General features: G+C 39.7%; 1 protein-coding gene across 1 annotated transcript in view; it reads right to left on the bottom strand.

Annotated features, from left to right (window-relative positions):
• JAKMIP3 (Janus kinase and microtubule interacting protein 3) overlaps positions 1 to 20,693 on the bottom strand; it is an 893,040-nt gene that overhangs the window by 329,887 nt on the left and 542,460 nt on the right. Inside the window, exons 4-5 of the mRNA XM_085606202.1 lie at positions 15,582 to 15,797; positions 13,941 to 14,060 (exon numbers count right to left, since the gene is read on the bottom strand). Coding sequence (XP_085462328.1) covers positions 13,941 to 14,060; positions 15,582 to 15,797 — 336 coding nt within the window. The remainder of the gene's footprint in view (positions 1 to 13,940; positions 14,061 to 15,581; positions 15,798 to 20,693) is intronic.

A 20,693-nucleotide genomic window follows, 5' to 3' on the forward strand; every position in this document is an offset into this window, starting at 1 on the left:
TAGCAGCTTTGTTTTCTTGAACACTCAATAATGGGATAATTTAATAAAGTCTCGAAAGTTCTCTAGAGGAATTAGTGAAACCTGATGAATTGACAGGACTGCCAGAACCTCACAGCCACGACCCCGTTACATTAGTTTTCAGCACCTCCTCCTCCTCCGCACTGCACCGGAAGGGAGGGCCCTCCATTGTGGAGTTGCTACACATAACCACATGGAATATGCGATGTTACATCGCATGCGATAGAGCGCATGCCATTACAACGCGGTTGTTACAACGACCGCGTTGTTACATCGCATACCTTTACAACGCAAGTCGTTACAGCGACTTGCTGTAGGGGAGCTGGATAATTTACTATTCCAACTCCAGTGTGTGCAACAGTAGGGAAGGTGTTGAATTTTAAATCCAACACCTTGTGCCCCCTACAGCAAGTTCTTGTAACGACTTGCGTTGTAAAGGTCTGCGATGTAACAACGTCGTTGTATCGCATGCAATGTAAAGGATGTCTCTCACCACATGCCATGTCCTGTGACGCACACCCAATTAAGCAGTGCCTTGTATGGGTCATGGAGATATGCGAAATAAGAGAGTGCAATTACAGAAAAGCCAGGGCTGTATTTCTAGGCTTGAAATCCAAGTGCAGGGCTATATTCTGTACAAATCATTATTAACATCGCACCACTAAAGAAACAATTCAATCCACAATGGGATAATTCAGTTCTGTGTGGCAATAATTTTATATTTTTTAGCTTGACTTCTTGGATTATTTCTATACTGTTTTCCTTGGTGCACTTACAGCACACAAAATGTAAGTTTATTGGTAGTAGTGTTATGTCTATAAGAGCATGCCCGAGGCTATCCAGGATACTGAGGTGAACAATATGTTTAAAATCTACTACCTGGACTAAGCAGATAGAAGGATGGCCCGAGGAACAGCAATGAGAAGGAGAGAAAATGAAATTTGGTACCAAAAATGAGGAATTGACTCCCTGGCACTTACCTAGAAGGCCATGGGTCCCTTGTGTGGAAAAAAGTGGAAGTGTAAGGTGAGAGTTGCACGTGAAGTGGACACTCAGTGAATTGAGTAATTTTGTAGAAATATTTACAGAATAGCTCAAATATGCATAATGAGTAAGATAGACTACTAATTAGAATTAATTGCAAGCATAGCTATTGCAGTATGAACCTGCTATGCAACAGAACTCAAAAGTCGTTGAACAATATTGACTAGCTGAGTTGAAAATGAACTCAAAATGAAGATAACCGCTACCATTCTGAATCGCTGAAAAAAAATCTGTAGGAAATACAAGGGAGGGCTTACGCATGATCAATAGTGCTTAAAGATAAAGGGAAATTTATTTGGAGAAAATCAAATTAGTAGAGTGAGCACTGTGATGCCCTTACATAGCGAAGAGGAATTGTTATTGTGGAATTGTAAGAAGTCTTATGGAATCGCTATATCGATGATATGTTTATGATATGTCAGGGTACTGAATCCAATCTTACTGATTTTCTGTACTAGCTTAATTCAACTTGCGTCAGGCTTACAATTCTCTTCACATTATAGAAGAGATGCTATTAACTTCCTTGACTTGGCTGAAAAGGTGGATAATAATCTATTATATGCAACTTTATATAGGAAACTGACAGAAAGAAACACCCTAATGCAGGACTCAAGCTACCATCCCAGATCGTTCCTGACAATTTGGCGTAACGGCAAAGTAATAGATGATTATTTTGATGAAGCCCCGACATTAGGCAAGAAATTGATGGAAAGGCTCCTCATTGCATGATTCACGGGTCTCTGAAGAGAATTTGGTACTACCCTAGAGAACGTCTGCTCTCGACACATACTCCCACGTTCGTTTTCAGAAGTGATATGCATAGCATGGCCCAGGTAAACCACCACTGTATTGATTTATTTTCGATTCACTTTCGTGGAGGTTCCTATGTATGGTGGCACAGTGATAGTAATGATGAAATTTGAGAGTACAGTAACATATTGCTACCTAACATACAATTCTTTCTTGGACTGACAGCTAGAGACAAGGCATGAGCTCTGCGCACATGTCGCACCATTCAGACATACCCAGAGCACTGGGTTATGTGCTGTAAACTGTTTCTCAGTGCACATCTGACTTCACTGGGCTTTATTATGGGAGTTAAGATATTTATTCTGCAGCCAGATGTGGAAGAAGGCCAATATCAAAGTTGAGCTGGCACCCACAAATACATATGTTAAACTGTCCAGCACATTTCTGAACCGGTGAGGCATTGGGATCTTGAGTTAACGTGCAATTAGTAATGAGGGATGAACAAATTGCAGTGCATATATGACCTTCTGCTAATTGACTGGACACAGAAATTCCCTTCACTTGAAAGGAAGGAGCATGTGTCTTATCCCAGTAAAGTGGTGTTTCTGAGGACTCCTTTGCAATATCTTCACACTATAAAACCATATATTTTTTAATGTTCTGGTTGGTCATAATTTTTCAGTTGTGCTCACTTTTTGCATCATAGCTTGCTGCACCCGTCTCCCCATTTCCACTGACCTACCTCTCTTAAGCCCTGACCCTTAAACTTTGTTTACTACCTCCCTGCTGGCACCTGCCCCACTCTGCTGCAACTCTCCTCACCAGCCCTGCTGCATCCCGAGTCCACCACTTCTCCTCCTATACCCCCTTAGCCTCACCTCTCCAGCCAAGTAACCCATTCCAATGCTTTTATACTCTTGTGCTTCTCTACTCTGAGGCCCTGGCATCTTCACACCTTTTTAACCTCACCGGCTCTCCTACATTGCTGACTTTGAACTTTGACTCCATGTCTTCTCCATTCATGTGCTTTATTCTATCCAGCTCTTGATAGTTTCCATCACCAAGAGGAAAGACTTGTCTCAGAATATAACACTCAAAAACCTCAAAAGGAAATTGGCAGGGCCTTCACCGGCACCCCTTCTTTGAGTAGTACAAGCTAATCTTATACCGATGATTCCATACCGGAGCGAACTACTAAGATGCAGAGATGCTGGAGATTTGGGCCACGTAACAATGCGCTCATATAGAATCATCTTCCGTGCTTTACCTCCCAGCACAGATTGAGTTGGAGTTTGGCCTCCTAAAACAGACCCTGGCCAGGCAAGGAGCCTACCTAAAATGCTGGAACAAAATCAGGAAAGCGTAGTCCAGCACACTGAATTACCTCCTATGGAAGGAGATGCAGACAGGGACTAGTCACCAGCAAGGACCTATCTTCAGGAATCACTAGCAATCATTGGGCTTACACAGCTTTGGGATATGCCTACTAGCCATCAAGTCTTCAAGAAGCTAGCTTGGAAATCTTAAAAAATCTGCTTGCTCGCCGAAGATAAAGCTTCACTGACGTGCAGAGCCCACGGATGGAAGATGCTAAATAACTACAAGACTCTTGCGCCACAAAAGTAGTTTAACACTGGGTACCCTGCCTTTGTCAAAGAGTATTTTACCAGTTGGGGTTTTTGCCCTCAAAACTGTATCTAACCCAACCCCGCCCGGCAGTGGGAGGGCTTACCTGGCACTTGCGGATTATGTGGCCCTGGAAGGAAGACTTACTCCCCATTGTCTGCTCTTGCGAAGCACTGCTGGGAAAAAGGAGACAGCTGTTGAAAGTCCCCTTCAATCAAAGAGCCATACGCATGTGGAGGCAGGTGGTGCTGGCCTGCTTTGATCCAGGGGACCCACAGCTGGACTGCTGTTTAGTTATATTCTTGCTGAAGGTGGGAAAAAAGACGCCTCAAAATACAGCTAATCACCTTGCTGCACGGGTGCCAGCAGTGACTTCAGCTAGAGCAGAGTGACATGTCTAATGAGGACTGCCCCGTCGGGCCAGCATTGAACTAATTGTGTACACTGTTCTGCTGCGATTGAGGGGGATGGTTTGCTTGGCTTTAGTCACTGTGTGAGGGCGATCCCCAGAGGCCCGCTTTCCCTTTCAAGCATTGTTGGCTCTCTGGGTGCATTCCTTCTGTCTTTGCACTTTGCACTTTAACCTAGTGGATGTCTTGCTCTCTTCCCATCTCACTACTATGAACAGGTGACAGAGACCTGGCTGCACCCACGGGTTCAATTTTAATTTGCCTAGGTCCCTCATGACAGGCTGCCTAAGGCTGGCTGCCCACTTTTAACGTATTGATTGTGGAGCACTTCTCTACATTTTTAAGAATTTTATAATCTGCAGTATGCTAGTTAACCCTTTTACTACTAGTTTTACTTATGGGGTCAGTTTACTATGTATCGAGCTTTTAACTACAATTAATTCATCTGCTGAGGTTAGGTGTAGCCAGAATAAGAATCGGTATTTTGTGTTTTACGTCACAGGAGTTAAGTAACTATGCAGTTAATAAATACATCTGAAATATGCATTCTCTCCAGCTCGACTGCCTTACCCCTCTACAGCCTTCCTGCGCCCTGCATGGATGCACTGAAACAAAAATCATTTTTTGCTTGGTGGGGTCATAGTAGCCTGCCTTAATATTAAAGCAGCCCCCCATCCTTCAGATCAGTGGGAAAATGCCAAACTGGTACAATAGCCATACCCGGCCAGCACCCTCTCTTTCTTTTGTCTCCAGCTTCCGTCGTCTCCACTCCTGCTACCCTTTCTAGCTTTCCTGCCTCCCTCCTGCCCTGTCAGCCCATCCAGAATCACAGCCCGCTAGACATACTTCTCTGCACCCCTACAGAGCACCTTGTTGAGGATAACCCACTCCTTATCATGACACTGATGTTTTCCAGGAACAAAATCCCCCATTGGAGAAACTCCACTGAATGACTCGCAACCAAGGGCTATCTCTACACAAAACACCAATAATTTGTAAATGCTGCACCCTGCGAACACTAGGGGCCAGATGTACTTAGGTTACAGTTTGCATTTCTTAAATAGCAACTCCAAAGGAATTGGTGTTCAAGGAATGCAAAAGGATATGTACAAAATTTGTACAGAATTTCCTAGTGCACAATTAAGTGCACATATGCTCATGTCACAATAAAAAAAGCATTTTTGATGTATTTTTTTAAATTCTTTTGTACATGGTTACCATTAACTTGAAGTCGCTGGTAATTGCATTTCCTAAATGCCCAATTCACATGTAGGAAATGCTATGTACATGTACTTTAGGAATCACAACTAGGTAAATCCTATTGGCGATTCCTAAATCGTGGTCACAATTGGCGATTTCTACAGTGTAGAAATCGCAAATTGTGAACTGTTTTGGCCCTTCGTACATATGAAAAGGCCATTTTGAATTTCTTAACGGGCCGAAGTAGGGTTTGGCCCGTTAGGAAATGCTAAATGGCTTCGTACATCTGGGCCTTAGTCATATTATATAACATAACATGGATAAGGTAAACAGTAGGTTACTCCTTGAGCCTTGTATGTACACTCTCGTATATTGGAGTAAGGTACATTTAATTCATTTGAATACACTTAAAAATGAATTTTGAAAAAGCGAACTATAGTAAAGTTTTAAAGGGCAAATGGAATTTTTGTTTGGAAAAGTAAACAGTATACATTGGAAGCTTTTTTCACTTCTGTCCATCTTTAACAGATCATGTAAAAAATGCTGGCAATAGCAAAATATTTTTACTTTTTACAGTAAAGCTAGAAGACTTCAGTTCCTTCATGTTCCTGAGTTGTATTCAGACTTGAAATTCTTCTTCTAAGATGGCTGTTCTTATTTTGGGTCAGTCCCTAGTTCATGCAACAGTTTTGAGGGTCTGTACATGTGCGGCTTTGTGGAAAATATGTGGGTACTGTTGCAAGAGTTGACGGTACTGTCAGTCCATAATGGTGTAGTTATACAACTGGCTGTGCCAGGTGTTGAATATTTATCGCATGAAAATGTACAGTCTAATCTGTGGTAAATCACGGGGACACGCCCTAAGGTGTGTCCTCGTGCGGAATTTAGACCTAAAGCACATTGTGATGCTTTTCTTACCTGACTTCCGGTGCCCTCACTCCCTCTACTGGCCACTTGTTAAATCATCACATACCCATTATCTTCCCCAAGGGACACTTCACCAAACCCTCTTTATTCCAAGCAGTTTCGTTCTCCCTCTATCTTGTGTATACATCTAAGTAGCGGAAGACAGTCCATTAATCAATAAAGCGAATGCCTTGTTGCATCAGAGCATACATGGTTCCACCTATGTTTTTAGTTGCATTCAGAGACATATTAAGGCATGGGCTTTTTGGGGACATATCTTTGGGTGACCAGATGTCTTTTGCTATCTCATCTGTGCCTATGCATGCTCTAAGTCTGATGGAAGCTTTCACAGCACCACCATCACCTGCACACAGAATGTAAAGTGAACGTAAGTTTATTTTAAGAAGTGTCCTTCTACCTTAAAATGTGTCCATTCTACAATAGATGTGGACAAACACACCCCTAATGCTGTACCTTCTCAGTGTCAGCTGTACTTAAACAATATACCAAGCACCGGCAATGCCAAAAGGTCTAGCTTTAACGTTCTAACACATGCAAACACATGCATGCACATATGCTGTTTGTATGTGTTAGCACCTTAGAGCTAGGCCTATTGGCTTTTCCAATGCATGAAATTGAAGCAGCATCCAAAATATTTTTGGAGTCAATATTGACTCGATATGTGGATCCCACTTTAGAAAGAAAGTGTAGTATATGCTTGAATAGGGATCACAGGATAAATCCACCATTCGATTTGGAAAAAAGAACTCTAGCACATTTATGTCACTTTCTAGAAGTAATTCTTTGCGTGGCACCCTTCATTTTTTACAGCAGAACCCTTTACTTTTTTTTAAACAGTTCAATGACTTCTTGATTGCCTGGCACAGTGGTTCGACGTTCAGGCCTGAACTATGAATCTTTTCCTCCATCAATTGATAATCCAACTCCCTCATCAATCTGTTTCATTGACTGGTCAGCCAGACTCAGCCTACATATTTCACTATTCTAAAGAATCAGTTTGCTGTCAAAAAAGTGTTCTGAGAACATGTTGATTCAAGTGACGGTGTTTAATAATCATCAAGCACAGCCCTACCAAGTGAAATGCCCAAGCGGAGTTATTAAAAAACAGAGTTGGTCCAACCAATGTCATCGCATACGGGTCACAATGACTACAGTGTTAAAATGGAGTCAGTGGCTTTTAAGACGTACTACACTATTATTATTTCAAAAGCTGTTGAAATATCTTCCTGCATAATGTGCAAGTTCTTTGCTGATAATCCCCAAAGGTCTGTTCTATATGTATTGGTGGGTGATCAGTTCTCCAATTCTGGGTATTTAACGCTAATATTGATATTGGCAAATATTTGACCATTTGTGATAGAGTGTTGGTCCTTGATCCGTTTCTAAAGCCCGCTTGCTAATAACTTTGATAAACACTTTCATCGTAGTTTGAGGAGACATCTATTTTTATTTTGTTGCCTGAGGACAGAATTCCTGGTATGTTTCCTAAATCTAAATCCCAGGCACCTTCAAATTTTTGGTTGGTAAGGTTGGGTGCTCTTTGGTATATTTAATTTGTCACTGCAATTAATTGCGTGCTGATCTTTTATTTTTCTTAGAAATTTGGCAACATTTACCTGTATAAATTAAATCAAAAGCCTCCAAGCTGCTTTGAGGAAGTTTTCCTGGAATCCCTTGGCACACACCTTGTCAACAAAATTAAGAGGGGAGTGAAGTAAGTGACACATTTGGATTAATCCGGTCTTTCCTCCTTTTCACTGGCACACACCACAAAAGAGTCTTATTTGTCATCGAATTCATTTTAGAAAGGAGTGACCATATATGTTGCTGTTTAGTATGACATGAAGAGGAGGGTATTTAGTTTCGTAACCGGCAGAATTTGTAACCTGCCTTAACTTTGAGGGTTAATCAACCTCTAGCTCAGATGCTTACAAGTTGATTCAAGTACTAGGCTTAAGGGAGCCCAGGACATTCAGGGGTTATTAGGTTCCAAACGTGACAACTGGAGTGTTTTACACCCAGTGCCACTGCACTTTTGGATCTGAGGGGAACAAGAAGTGCTTCACTATCATGATAATCAAGTAATTTTGTACTTGATCCTCATGATAGTGAGGGTGAGTAGTTCCAAGGCTTACCCAGAAAACTCGGCCAACACAGAACTAATAATAATAAGGGAAATTAAGTCAGTGCTGTTACTTTGGAGAAAAAAAAAATACTTTAATTCACACACAGCAAACTGCAACACTTAAAATTAAAAAAACTACACAATGCACACTAAGCCTCTCTGATCCCTCCTTAACTAGAGAATGGTGTAGAAATGCATTGAATCCTTTAAACTATATGAAACAACTGCCTGTGTGGTATGTCACAAACACCAGGGTGTTAAACAGTACAATAACCACTATATACTGTGCTTGGCTCAATGTTTAACATTGGTCAATTATTGTTCTCTGAAACTTGGGAGTTCTGAAATCTCGACAACCTTCTGCCGCTGTCCCTACTCTCATGTGCTTGCATGCACTACTTCCTTTCAGAGTATGTAGTCACAGGGAGAAATTGTGGTTGGTGGAAGGGAGGCAGTTTTCTGAAGGTGTTGCTCTCACCTTGGGTTGGGATTGGTGCACACCAAAAATAGCATTCTCCTATAGCCAGGCCCCTGTAACACCCCGGGTATACGTTTGTGGCTTCTGTCCGACTGTGCAGAGGTTGCTTGGCCCTATACAAGACTTGCACCCAAAGCATGGCAAAAGAGCCCACACTCACTAGTCGACTGTCAGCACACCAAAAAGAAGCGATGAGGGCTTAAAGGAATCCTACACTGAATTCTCTTGCAAGCAAATTAACTTTTTTAGTAATCTGTCTGAATCTGCATTGCATTTTTAATTATGCATGCATGAACCCCATTGTTTAAATCGATTAACATTGTTAAAATAGGACTCATTATCAGTTTGAGAAGGATGAAGTAATTCAACCGTCAAACCAGCAATAGATCAAGATAATTGAAGGGAATTATGTAGATGAGAAGTGGAATATTAACAAATTCAAACAGCATCTTACAGTGAGTTGCTCTTTCCTTAAAGAGCTAATTTCACTTGGCGCCTAATATGTATTTATCTGAAAAAAGACCAGTTGAAAGAAACGCGAATGACTAAAAGTCACTGAATATTGGCAGCCAAATTAATTTCATGTAATCTAGTTTACACTGTTTCTGTACTACACAGCATAATGTATGTCTGATAACTCCTCTTATATCAGAGACACTGCAGATTTTGAGATCTCGATTTTTGTGTTTTGCATTTTTGATATCCATCCAGTTCATTCAACCAATGTCACTGAGTAATTTTTTATCTCTTTCTGCTCCGAATCAATTTAAAATGTTCTGAAAGTGAGAGGCATTGGGAGTAGCCATGCTGGGCCTCATTTGTCTTCATCTGAACTAGATTGACTCAAGACCTCTAAACCATTCACTGGGTCTTGTCTTTGTGGAATTTGCATCAACGTGAAGTATTAGGTATCTCCAACAGCCACAAGGGCATCATAGACAAACCACCCTACTCATAGTTGAAGGCTGGTCTCAGCTGAAGCATGAATAGCTGCACACAGCCAGTATAGAAGGTGTGTCAGCACCTCAAAATCTTCCATTGACTCTTTCCCTTTTTTCCTAAAACAATAATCTCTACCCTCGCTTAGGCATCATTGTTCCTAGCAAAGCAACAGAGTATCAATCTACAAAACACACCAATGAGAAGTCACCTTACAGTCGTAAAATGATAGGCTAGAACGCACAGAGCTGGAAAGAGAATCCAAGAAATTTCTCCTTCTATAAAGCCAAACTGAATTTAGAAAATCTTCAGCGCTCTTGCAAACAAAAGGGCAGATAAAAATGAAACCCTTCTTTCTGAGGAGAACAAGGGTGCAAGCATTTATTTTCTTACACATGAAATATACAGCAGCTAGCCACTCGCAATAGCCTATCTGACACCATTCTGGCACTCTCTTTAAGGCATCCTATATTAGCCGAATACCTCAACAAGGGCTTGAAAAAAGTTGGCCATGTCACCTGAACACCAAAGAAATTGGATTAGCTGCCTCTCCAGGCCTGCATCATATTCAAAACTATATGAAACACCCAGAAGATAAAAAAAAACTATACCCTAACTTAGTTGGCCAAGAAACTAACCACTTCAGGCAGACAGGACCACACTAGGAACCAGTATGTTGCCTGACGGGTAAAGAAAACTTACACGAAAGAAAAAAAGGACAGGTCTTTTCTGTACCCAATGTAGCTCAAACATAAACTACTTCATTAAAGAGGCTCTGTCTTGAGAATGGTACATCTAGTTTTAAACAGGTCTTATTTGAAAGGCCTTATTTGAATTGCCTGTATCCAGTCAATTATTTCACCTTCTTTATCCAGTTAAATCAGCACAGCAAGGCATTGCTGCTGAATGTCACCTCCTGCCTCAGTCCCAGATTTACTTCCAATTTGCCCTGGGTTAGCGTCACTTAACTGACACAAACACAATGCTAAGTGTTGGGGTGGAATTTACAACGCAAATCAGTTCCCCAAAGTAACACACACTTGCGCTATTTTGCTATACTTTGCATCAAGGGGCCATCTCATAGGTGGCAAATGAGCATTCCATTGCAAGCACCCATGGTTTGTGATCAAAGGCCTATCTAATGTCATTCCTAGACAGGTATTTGTGCAAAATCATTACACCTCCTCGAAGGAAGCATAACAAGGAGAACTGTTTACATTTCTCTTTATTTTCCAATTGTGCATGTGTGCTACATTGTACAGCACACATACTAAGTGGGAATAGTCTTAAAAGGCAGCTTTTAACTGGAAGGCTCCCTTCCCATTACAAAACATATGATTTAGAGAATGCACCCACCCTTGCACTATGACACAAAACCAGTGCTGGGGAAGAGAGAAAATGGACCATATCTTAATAGATGTTGTGTATTTTTTCTCTTTCCAATTGTGGCAAGGCAGTACATCAACTTTGGGTGCTGTTTCATGTCAAATAATAGTACATCTGGGCCTTAGTATTTGCATTTTGGATTTGCCCTAATATGAGCACAGAGTCCATGTTAACACCTGTGCTTGATAACAGTTGGTGGGTGTTGATCAATGCATTTTGAGGACAGCAATACTTAAGAGTTGTTAGTGACTTTTGATACTGTGACCATCTAACCTTCCTCTAATACCTCAGACAATAAGCATTTGCTAAGAATAACTGTTAGCTATCAAAAGAGAACATGCAGAACACTCTCCTTTTCAAATCTACTTTCCACCTAGTTCCTCAAAGCCTCACAAGGTGCAGGCTTTCTCCCACTTTTATTGAATGTTTATTTTCAGTTTCTAGCACCTTTGCTTCACAGGCATGGATATGTATTTTTCACTAAAGTCCATGGCATTGTGACCCATTGCCCGCATAAAATACTGATTTCAAGAGTTAAAAGGAGGATTTCTTTGAACCAACTCTGACAATGTAAACAATTTTCATCACAAACAGTTAAAACATGTCATTGTTTGTTGATTTTCACGAAATCAAGTAATGCTCTAATGAAAATTATTGGAATCTGTTTTTATTCTTCTTTTACTCAGCAAATCAGCACAATTTACAGCCCTATTTTCATTCCCATTACTTAAGATAACTTAATCAAACCATTAACATCCTACACTTTTTCACTAACATTATGACCCTGAATGCTTTCCTTATTTCTCAAATTGATCTTTTTGTATTTACATATACATGCGACTCCCAAACAAAGGCATAACAAAGGTATAACATACAGTTTGTGTACTTTCAGTCTGGAGAACTGTGATAGAATGGCCATACTGATGACCTGGATGATCTAGCTTCAAGGCTTAAGTGTGCACTTTCAAAGAGCTCATCAGACACTAATTTAGATCACAATATCTAACAGCAAACCTTGGTTGTTCAAACTATCTAAAGTTTTCTCAAGAGATAATGTCTCAGAAAGACAAAAGTATGTTTCTATACAGTATACTTGTTCAATCCTCTAGAATAAATCCATGGCTAGACTAGCATTTTCTTGCAAATTGATACATCTAACACAGGGTGCTAAGGGTGAAATTTGTAAATAGAGTAGACAAATAAAGTGATTGGCCCTGACAAAACTTACATTCAAAACATCTGCTTCTTTCTACACGCTGCTCAAAAGCAAATGGTGAGTTAAACTATCACAGTAAAACAGCTGAATGCATTGAGAATGTAGACTTTAAAGGCATTTGGACAAAAATTAAACCAAGTAATACTTTGGCGTTTCTGAACATTAATAACTTGGCAATGTAATTCAGGGACAGATGCTAGTTACACACAGTGAACAAAACATAATTTGAGATCAAGTTAGGGAACTTTATGTAAGCATATTTTAGAGCGAGCCAACTTTGAAAGAGGAGATAATGCAGATGATATCATTACAACAGAGATTCCTAAAATGATGGTCCAACATCATGCATATATTTTCAATATAACAATGAAGAATTATTCGCTCAAGACATTTCCAGAAGTATAAGTTTCAATATAATAGTAATAAACGAATAGTATCTTCCCAATATCAATAACAGAATTTAGGATTTATGAAAATATGCAACTACATACCTGTCACCAAAGATGGTTCTTGGTGTTTTCAATGATTCATAAATTGAGCTCCATGCACAAAAGTACTTTTCTACAGGGTATCCACACCTGAACTGGTGGCTGAGAAATCTTTGAGAACCTCAATGGCTGAATTAACTAAGATGTTGTTTATGAACATCTGTGACTACTACTCACATTCGTTTACCACCCAGGTTCTTTAAAACACCTCAAAGTGTATTTCAGCCATATGAACAGTACCTGGTCATTGGAGCTAAATAATGACTTTCAATGAAAGTGTTAATAAACCCAAAATGAAGCATATCAAGGAATGATACCAGAATAAATTTCGCTTTCAATATAAAAAATGTTTGGCAGTTTGAAACTCCGGAATTAGGCAAATTATGTTATGTATATGGACATATATAAGTGGACAAAAATATAAGATATGGCAATTATGTAAAAATGTTCCCCCATGGTGACATTTTTTAAAACTTTTGTCCACGGAGTTCATAACATTAAATTACCATATCCCCATGTTTTTTCTTCGTCTGTTCTTACGTTACACCTGCTTCAACTCTCATGCTTTTTTGGTTTGTTTGTTCTTAAGTTACACCTGCTTAAGGAAAGAATGACGGAAACATCCTTTGCTAAATAGACATAACTTTCCACTTCCATAAGGAAAAGTCTTAGATTAATTGGATTTACTAAAAAGCCAAGGTTGCTTTCGTTACCAAGCTCTTAACAGGTGCTTCTTTAGAAAATCTAGGATATTTTTCACTCATCTTCTGTTCTAACTTAAAAGTATTTTTCTTAATATCTCCATTCTTCCTCTAATCGCCTGAGTGAAAACTAGAGGGATTGCTTCTTCTTTCCACACTTTCTGCTGATGTTTTGTCTGGATCTCTCAGTTGTAACTGAAGTGGGCAGCTTTGAAGGGGAAATGCACTTTCAAAAAGTCCATAAACATTGAAACAGTTGTAGTTGAATAGATGTGCAGCAAGCATCTGATAATCTAATGAAACCTAAGAGAAAATGTAAGTGCGCATAATTTACATATACATAAGCAAGGTATGCACTTTTGTTTCAGTGTCTTATGGCAGTACTCTTTTCTAAATGCAGTGTGCCTTACACCAGTGTAAGTTACTACTTGCTACAGGAGTAATGAACCATGGATCTGGGAATTTCCTTTGCAAATTATTCCCTTTATCTAACTAAATATTTAATTTTTGTATTCTGTTAAAGGCAGGCGTCCTTCATTAAAAATACACACAAATCAAATATTTAACAAATATAATTTTTGAAAGGCTTCTATTCTAAAATAAACATTCATCATTTAAGTTTCTGCACTTACAAGCTCGTTCCTTTCCTCAGAGAGCAGGGCATTACGATCTTCCAGTTTTCTGATGATTGCACTCAGTTCAGCAATTTTTAGTTGGAAGCGACGTGCATCTTTTTCATCTAACTGCTGTTCCTAAAACAAAAATCAACTGCAAATAACTGTACATCGGAAATATTCAAACACAACAGTCATGCAACAGAAAAGCACCCCTATAATTTAGAAAACCCTTGCCCGCATTAAGATTGTGGAAACTGAAATCAATGAAAACACAGCAAGGGGGTGATGTAATCAAGAGGTGTGATGGAACAAACTTAACAAATAAATTCAATGTAAAATTGAAATGGATTACATACATCTCAATTATGCCACGTTAGGATGGACAAAGCTGTTCTGAGAACTTCACATTGTAATTCTGTAAGTAGCTTTCTGCTTTGACTTTCTCAAAAGCAGTCATACTCAAAATAATGCACATGGTTGTCATTCTCTTTTAGCAACAAAATGCTCATCTTCTAAATGCTCAACTGTTAGGTATGAAATTAACAGACCAGTGTATGAACGTTATTCCTACTAATTTGTAGCAAAGTAATAAAACAAAACAGTGTTCCAGCAGCAAAGATGCTACCATTGAATTGAGAGTTTAAAACATGTACCTTCATACTAAGAGCTTTGATGTGGAAAATCCCCTTTGATTTTGTTAAACTTTATCCTGAGATAAAGTGCACAGTAATGAAAATCACTTTAACCCTTTACCCAAAGTACGTCATTTTGCATTAACAAAGTTTTTCTGATAAATATTGAATACACTATCTTATCTTTATAGTTTCTTCTAGAAGAAATGTCAAATTATAATTAAAGAAACAAATTAATAATTTTGATCCTATTGCTATCAAGCCATATTTGGGGTTCCACAATCAAAAGGTGCAGGAGAGGCTTCTTGTAAAGTGTGCCTAGTGTATTAATCTCTAAGGCAAAAATAAAACACATTCAAGCCCCTCTTCAAAGGTAATCTTGATGGAACCAAATGAACAAAAGGTAAAAATTAAGGTAAAAATCAGACAAGAAAAATTTTATCTCATTTTTATATTATAAAAACTGAATTTCCAACAGATTTGGGATTTAAAATTATAGATTATTGAAGGATACTACGGCAATCATATTACAACTTAAATCAATCAGAGGCACTTAGATCAATATATTGAAAGCACTTAGCATATACAATGTGAAGTAAAAAAACAAGTACAAGCAGTACTCCACTAATGTGCAATACTTGTGCTTGATCACTTCATTGCACTCAAAACTTACTTTATCAGCTATTCACAAACACACTTTTTTATTGGCATTAACATTTGGACCCTAGAGCATACATATCAACTACTGTTTATAAAGCGTCTCAATATTTGTAAGCAGAGAGTCTTTGCCAAAGCAAAATAAAACAATAGTAGTGCTTTAATATTATGCAGTTTCCCCCCTACCAATCAAAACAAAACAAGCCAAAGCTTTGCGTTGGTAAATTTGAAAATAACAATCAGTACGGTTGAAATGCAACCAAAGGCATGTGCGCCATTTTCCAGATTCTGCTCAGGGAAAGCTCCTGCTTGCACACTCATCAAAAGTTTGTGGTTTTTAATTTGAATACCAGGTGAAAGTGCTTACAGGGCTTCCTGAGTGATCTGAAGTGTCTCCTGCACCACTTGCAAAGGGAAGTTCCCGTTTGGGGCTACTCAGATGCCGCTCAGATTCTTTGACCTGGGAAAGTTGTTCATCTAAAGCTTCCTTTTGGAGCTGAAGTCTTTGAGCATGCCCGGCTTGCACCCCTAACTCTCTTTCCAGCACGTAGACTGTTCTGTCTTTTAATTTGATCTCCTCCATCTATAAGGAGAACAAAACACAGTCACACAGGCATGCATTTGTACACAAGTCTGAGGTTCTATTGAAGCTGCATCATCTAGACGAGACAACAGATTCACAAACAGTTTACTTGGTAGAACAGCTCTTAAAATACATGAATACTAAGCCTTCGCACCTGTAAATGAAGCCATGACTGTGCTCTTCATAACTAATTGTGAAGCTTCCGTGTTGTCTTTCTTAAAGCAGCAAGGCAGTCAAAAATGTTTTTTATCAAAACTATACAGAAGAAGAGAATTGCCAAAATGTGCCTGCAATGTTGTAACCAAACGTGGCTTCAGGGTTGAGTGTGGTGTAGGTTAAAGTAAAGCGAAATGATAATCCCAAACCATGTTCCACTGCCTTAGTTTGCCAGCCAATCCCCCTAGCATGGGAAACCTCATGTTGTATAGAACAATTATGAATATTTTATTTCCCCTAAAACTTTTCTTTCAACCTCTCATTGTGATGTAGTTTTTACAGATATGATGGTCTTAGGTAACAGATTAATAGATATCTCGAAGACAGTAATGAACAGATGGAAAGGAACCCAATCAGACAAGCGTCTGCCCTGCATGTTTTTGACTCAACATTTAGGATGTCCTGAGTAAGTCTTCTGCTTCATTTAAATGATTGTGTAGGAGGGAAGCAGGTGAGAATAAGAGACTGTTTTACCATTCATCAGTTGCAGATGATAAGGGATGCCCACTAACAGTCTGAGGATTCATCAGTGGAAGTGGAATTTGAAACTTTTATGATTAGCTAAGTTTATTTGCAGCTCTGAGCTTGCATGTCTACATAACCCAAGTATCAAGCATATCAGACCAAGTGATATTCACGAGAATCATACCTCATACAATGGTGTGTATTGGTACTACTAGTCAACTGTACATGCATATAAAATAGGACAATGCCTGTCGAAACCAACATGAATCATTAAAATCTTATTATATTTGGGTCTAAGATTAGCAATAGAAATTCAAAATCTCTAGGCAACCCCATATTTGTCATTTACTCATATTCTCCAGTCATGAAAACTATTGCCTGAGTCAAATTGCCCCACTAGTATATTCTCATATCAAGGAGTTACAACAGAAATGTCACTTTAAACAACATTTGGTAACAAACAAATGGGAGCCCAGTTCAGCAAGACCTCCCGTCTATTTCGCCTGGCATCTCATCGTATCTTCAGTGCACAATGAATGTGAAAATGTAGAGTTTTTACGCTGGTTTCTGACTTGAGGACACTGCACTTACTCTTTGATATACATTTTCTGATATGTAAGCATTTGCCATTAGAATTTATAGAAAACATCAGCTATAAAATAGCATGCTTCCTTGCTCCATTTTGTACCTATATGCCTTTATCTATTTTACAACTAAGTTTTATGTATTAGCTTGTTCATACCTGATTAAACATAAACATTTAGGGGTCTATTTGTCCGCCTGCCATCGTTTCGGCAAATGGGACCACCCACTATGTGTGCGCCGGTCCCGCAAATCCAATTAGGATGCGCCTGCCACACTGGCGGGCGCATCCCGCATTTTTAATATTGCGGCGGGCGGTGTTTTCAGCAGCACCTGCCGCAATCTTAAAAAGGGATTTGTGCATTTGCATGCACAATGTGGCAGGCACCGCGCAGTGCCTGCCATGTTGTGCATGCAAATGCAGGGGGGTGCCATAGGTACCCCCATGTGCACCCCCAACTCCCCGACACCCTGGGGGCCCGCAATGGGCCCCCACATGCAGACCCTGCATGCCTCGTTGCCGTCATGGAAAGGCACTTCACCGCCTGCATCTTGATATGGATGGTGGTGTCTTGTAGACACTGTCACCATGTCAATCCCCTTTTCCACCCGGTCTCCTGGGGGGATATGGGAGGCGGGCGGTGAATAATGGTGGGCGGATCGCCACCGCCATAAGGGCGGTGGCGATCCGCCTGCCATTATAATAGACCCCTTAGTATTCATATAAAATAATTGTAAAACATTTGAAGGCACATTAAAATAACACAGGATATGCAGAAAAGAAAAACAATAGTACATTTTTTTCAGGCTCTTGATTCATTTCGATGCAGCCATTCAGATTCCTATCCTTAAAGAAAATATGATTTAATGTACCCTCTTTAATGTAGGCTCTTGGGCAATGTAGGTTTTTGATGTGTAGTGTGGACAATCTATTAGAGATCTGCATGGCTTGTGACATTATGTTTTTCTTTTGGCTTTTTAAAACTCAGTTGCTGTTAAAATGAGCAATTGATATAGAAATTTGTTTTGCTGAATCATCAGTTCTACTTTATGGCCACCATCTTCAGGCTATCCATTGGAAGCTAGATGGAATTTGACTGAATTTGCAGTTCAATAGCTTACCTGTAGGTGTTATATGGTCAGGCAGGGTGACCTGACTTAATGTGATATTCATGACTGAGGTTCTCTCCCTTACAACCTTATTACAAGTGCCCTGGTAATTCTGATGGGTTAAGGAGCAGGAATACCCAGCACCATTGGACATACAAGTCCTGTGGGAAGCCTTCAGGACTGGTGCGTTTTACCTGGAGACTCCGCTTGTAAAAGGTAGGTGAGTATGGGGCCACAATATTGCAGGAGGAAAAGAGCACTAAGCTGGTTCATTGAACCATCGGGGTTGCACCTGTAATCTGATGGTAATCCCCCCTCCCATGACCCCCCACCAGTATTGCTGGTATCCCTAAAATTGGTAACTCGTGGAATAGGGATTATCAGCCACATTACCAGAGCACTCAGAATAAGGCCATTAGCAGCTTATGTTTTGTCCGTTTGTATTAAAGCCTCGGATCTCTTTCAGCTGTCATAAATTTATTTGTTCTAGACCAATCTTGGGCATATCAAAACATAATGTCTAGTAGTTAAAATTCAGCTTCTCAACAGTGTTTCTCTTATTTTGAACTAGGTCTCACAATTATGTTTATTGACTTGAATACTCCCCTCCTCTGCTGTCGGCTTTCTGTCCTGGAATGGCTGCCCGTCTTCGATCAATGTAGCTTCTTTCACTCACCACCAGGACTACCACCTTATTTTCCAAAAAGAGATTATTCGTTCTTTTTTTCTTCATTTCTACATTGTTTCAAAGGTTCCTAAAAAGCGAGATGGGTGGTGTTCAGAAGTGCCGGGATTTCGCTAAAATTGCGTTTAAGGGATTTACTCCTATTTGCTGCCCATTTAATTTGAAATAGCTGGTGAAAACACATCATACTGCCAGAAAGAACACTTTATGCATGTACTACAGCCAGCATAGGAGTGGAAATGCCAGTGATTTAAGCTTCCTACCCATAAGCTACCTAACATGATAAAGACTTCATGTGCCTTACGCAGGCTGACTTCTTTGAATCATAGTGCTTTGGTCGAGAGATCCATTCACTGTATCAGGGTGTATTTGCTGGTAACTTCTCCTTGACAAGAAAGTCCATGAATTGCACTTGGCAGTCATTTTTTTCCTAGTAGTATTCTAATTTCCTTTGCATGCTATATGGTCTCTAAGGGCCTGGTTTGGGGCTGAGTAAATTTTCCTTTGCCACTTATGGTGGAGTAGGATCTACAACCAGTGCATGTATCTCCTGAATCTGCACCAAGGGGAGCAGTTTACTAATGTTATGTGAATCGTTAACCACTCGCAAACTAGGTTGTGAACGTATAAAAGGACATTACAATTTATCAAGGCTAAAGAATAGAGACTGCAAATTCTGCATAGTGAACCAAATACTTGTTGATTCCTAAAAAGATGATATATAAATACTAGCAAATGCGACAATCTAATTGCTAATGGGATTATTAAAACATTGGTAATTTTGAAATATTTATAAAATGGGATTTTTGCACTTGTGATTTACTACCAAGTGGAAGCAAGAGGTTACCAGGAGCAACCTGGAAAAGGAGGGAAAACTAACAAGAAGGGCCACAAAGCGAATTTGTTTCTCCAAAATGGCTTCAATTTAAGCCATGGTAAAGCAAATAAGGACTTTGGGTGAAGAGAACAGGAAGGGACGGAAACGTGAGACATTTTTGAGCATTAAGGTCATAATCTTTGATCAAAGAGGACCAGATCATTCATGGCTGCATATCAGATTTGAATCTTGCATTGGATAGGGAGACAAACAAAAGTTAGTCCACACCAATAATTGTGCAGGGTCTATGTTCATTGTATCAATTGGCCGCATGCAGTACCAGGGAATTGTTGACTCAGCAGTTGGGGTATCACAGAGTGCACTATATAGGTTTTCCTTAAATTCCTTGATGCAATGTTGTAAAAGATCTATGCCTACACTACCTTTGCCAGCACAGCTCAGGAACGGATTTTGACCAAAGTAGATTGTTATACTGTAGCACAATTTAAGCATGTTATATATTTTGTAAATGGAACACTTCTGATCTCTCCACCCTGATGCATTGGAACCACAAAAATCAATATTAACAAAACATTCAGGCTGTATGCAATGCATAGTGCAAACCTTGAGGCACAATACTCTGCAAGCCCATGCCTCCTACATGTTCTGACTCTGTGGTCTTTACCATTATTTAGTGAGGGCAGATTTTGTAGATATATCATATTGGGTAAATCATGTTTCTAGTGGCGTTATAGCCCAAAATCAATTTTACTTTGCGCAATAAGAAAAATGTTCTTGTTATGTATGTGACAGCGCACACTTCATATGAATCTGCCTCCTTACAGCAGGTCTGAATGCTGTTGCAGCCAGTGAGAGGAGATATAAGACAGCACATAAAGTACAAGGCACAATCAGAATTTTAATGAGCAGATATATGTACCCCACACCCATATCCTGAGATTAAGTCAGGACAGGGGACCTGACATCACCGCAAGAGAAGAGATCAATACCGCCTGTAAAC

Source organism: Triturus cristatus, chromosome 1_2 (genome assembly GCF_964204655.1).
Source record: "Triturus cristatus chromosome 1_2, aTriCri1.1, whole genome shotgun sequence".
Classification (NCBI taxonomy): Eukaryota; Metazoa; Chordata; class Amphibia; order Caudata; family Salamandridae; genus Triturus; species Triturus cristatus.